The sequence below is a fragment of the Beta vulgaris genome, chromosome 9 (assembly GCF_026745355.1).
Source record: "Beta vulgaris subsp. vulgaris cultivar EL10 chromosome 9, EL10.2, whole genome shotgun sequence".
NCBI classification, from domain to species: Eukaryota; Viridiplantae; Streptophyta; class Magnoliopsida; order Caryophyllales; family Amaranthaceae; genus Beta; species Beta vulgaris.
The window spans coordinates 8,420,063-8,423,566 of NC_079210.1; the positions used below are offsets into that span (position 1 = coordinate 8,420,063).

The 3,504-nt window shown below is 34.8% G+C and overlaps 1 protein-coding gene across 1 annotated transcript; it reads left to right on the forward strand.

The window, feature by feature from the left end:
* Positions 1-369: 369 nt before the first annotated feature.
* On the forward strand, positions 370-3,246 carry LOC104902912 (benzyl alcohol O-benzoyltransferase). The gene is made up of 2 exons (XM_048636420.2): positions 370-964; positions 2,340-3,246. Exons 1-2 carry the CDS (start codon positions 512-514, stop codon positions 3,216-3,218), a joined length of 1,332 nt encoding a protein of 443 aa, XP_048492377.1. The 5' UTR covers positions 370-511; the 3' UTR covers positions 3,219-3,246.
* The last annotated feature ends 258 nt before the right edge of the window (positions 3,247-3,504 follow it).

Below are 3,504 nucleotides of genomic sequence, written 5' to 3' on the forward strand. Positions count from 1 at the left end.
CTCATCACATATATAACTAAGATAAGGTCTAATTTCTTTTGTGAAGAGTGACATTCCTACGTGGGCATTCCAAAAACCAGAACATGAAAATGAATGGACCAAGGTAATACATATAAAGAAAATTCCGCTGAAGTCTGTCGATAATGTGAATGGAGGTTGACAATATCCCATTTTTTAAACATAAAAGTTGACATACAGTCGTAACATACTAACATGTAGAATACATCCTATCAATTTGCACAACTTATTGTGTATAGTCATCACTCCACCTACCCAACTTTGACGAAAGAAACCACTTTTTACCAACTATAAACACGCACCTAATCTAATTTAATGAGTAGCACACCTTGTTTGCAAAGCCAAGATAGCTTTAACTTTTATCGACCTACTTCTTCCACTAGCATACATATATTTGTTATTATATAAAGACCTAAAGAGGCAAGTATTATTCATACAACAAAAAACCTTACTAAAAACAATCATCCAACATTACACTGAACAAGTGACCATTATGGCTCTTATGGCGCAAGACACCACTCCCTTAGTGTTAAACGTAACACGAGGGAAGCCAGAACTTGTACGCCCAGCACAGCCTACGCCGCAAGAGTTAAAGCCGCTCTCGGACATCGATGATCAAGAGGGCCTACGATTCCAGATGCCGGCCATCATGTTCTACCGGGCTGACCCTTCCATGGATGGGAAGGACCCGGTGAAAGTGGTAAAGGATGCTCTCGCAAAGGCTCTTGTGTTTTACTACCCTTACGCAGGTCGGCTCGTAGAAGGGCCAACGAGGAAGCTCAGTGTCGACTGTACGGGTGAAGGTTTGCCCTTCATCGAGGCTGATGCTGATGCCCGGCTTGAGGATTTTGGAGATGAAATTCATCCTCCATTTCCTCTTGAGGACTTACTTTATGATATTCCTGGCACTGATGGAATGCTTGGCACTCCTTTGATTATAGTTCAGGTACATCTTTATATATCTTGTTTTAGTATATGAGTACTAGAAAATTGTACAATAGAAAACGAGTTAAATTGATCACACATCCTACAGACCGGCACACGTACCTAAAAACTTAACAAAAAGCAGGTGGCATACAATATATACAATGAAATACTTCCTATCCTTAGAATGGTGGTATCCTCAAAATCAATAAAAAAAAACTTAGATTTCCAAAAATATACATCCTATGTTTCAAAATATTTGATACTTTAAGCACAGTTGTCGATACATAACTTTAACGGTTAATATTTATAAGTTTTAACATGTAACAATTATAAAAGAATTGATATTATGAAAGTACATATTGAGACAAATCTAATAAGATAACACATGACTATGTTTTTTCTTACATAAAAATCACAAAACTCGATTATAAGAGAGTGTGTGAATAGTGCCAAAGTCAAATCGTATCATCTTTTTTGAAACAGGTGAACTAGGAGAGAGTAAAAAAAGGATTAATTATTCATACTAGCTATATCTAGTTTGTTGTACTTTAGTCTTCATGCTACTACTTCAATTTTGATTAGTCTCCATTCATATATTTCAAATATAACTGTTTTTTTAAAAAAAAATTACTAATAAATAATAAGAAATATTAGAGCTCCAATTAAACTTATCTATCATAAAAAATATAGGCCCCTATGCGTTGTATTTTTTGAAAGAAAAGGGACGTCTTATGGTATATATATTATTTCATTAAATTCACTAAAATGTTTTAATAATTATCAAAAAAATTATTTATAAAGCATGATACAAAAGAGTATTTGAATACTATATGTACCAAAATTGCAAAATGCTCTACATTACAATATACTCCATATAATGTTTTTCATTAATTTACATTGTTTGCATTTTACGCTATTCATCACATACTCTATTTAAAGAAAAACATTGTCAAATAAGCTTTTGTGAGATCATCAAGATATATCATATACTCTAATTTTATTAGTTTACCTATTTTTATTTTCGGTTGTAGTTTACCTACTTTTTTTCATTTATTGAAATGGTCCCACCAATAATACATTATTATCTTTAATTCAACTTTTTTTGGCACACAATATCAACTTCAATACAGTGTGTCAATAAATTAATACTTTATTTTTCCTTCTAACCAACATATTTATTTCTCCTAAAATTTTATGCTGAAAGAACTGAGTAAACTAATAAAACGGAAAGGAGTAGTACTCACAAAGTCACAAGTCACAAGTTTTACATATCATGAACAATATTAAAGATTCTCCCTTGGTTTCTTCCGTTGCAACGTTCTTTATGACTTGGACTCTTGCACATGACATTTGTTGATGCACGACTTTGACCATTAATATTTTTAAATTTATAGGTGACCCGTCTAAAGTGTGGTGGATTCATAATAGCCCTTCGAGCTAACCACTCAGTCTGTGATGGCACTGGCGTAATGCAATTCATGAATGCAGTGGGAGAGATGGGAAGAGGATCCGATACTCCCTCTGTCCTCCCTGTTTGGGATCGAGAACGCTTAATTGCCGGAGAATCCCCAAAAGTAAGCTTCCCCCATCCTGAGTATGACCAACATGAAGTTGATCACCACTCTAATGGGGAAGCCAACTTACTCCAGCAATCCTTCCTCTTTGGTCCTACAGAACTTGAAGCCTTACGCCGCCATATTCCTCCGCACATCAAACAATTCTCCACCTTCGACATCTTAAGCGCCTGCCTTTGGCGTTGTCGAACCATAGCACTAGGACTTGACCCTAATGAGGAAGTACGTTTGTGCTTTGCTGTTAATGCAAGGACCAAGTTTAACCCACCTCTTGAAAAGGGATACTATGGTAATGCTTGTGCGTTTCCAGCTGTATGTGCTAAGGCAGGTGAAATATGCAACAACAAAGTAGACTACATTTTGGGACTAATAAGGAATGCTAAAAGTGAAATAAATGAAGAGTATATGAGGTCGATTATGGACCTTATGGTAACAAAAGATAGACCACATTTTACAGTGCGTCAGACCTATGTGGTGTCGGACCTTAGACATTTGGGATTCGCAGATGTGGATATTGGATGGGGAAAGCCTGTTTTTGGTGGACCAGCAAGTAATGGGTCAATTCCAGATGCAAGCTTCTTTATTTCTTTTAAGAACAAGAAAGGAGAGACTATGATTATGGTGCCAATTTCCCTGTCTCCCCCAGTTATGGATGTTTTTGTTCAGGAATTGCGAGAGATGCTTAAAGTTGAGCCCTGAATAATCAATTGTTTTTAGTATTTTTGCACAGCATGGAGTTTTGGCTCACGCAAGAAAACATTTTGAGCTTTTCTTAGTATATATATATATATATATATATATATATATATATATATATATATAATAATATATTATATATATATATATATATATATATACTAGTTTTCCACCCGTGCAAAAATGCACGGGAAGTTTATGTTTTTGATTTAATTTTATATATCAAATAAGAATATGTATATATTATGTTATACATGGTAAAACACTGCAAGTCTGCATGTAGCATTTA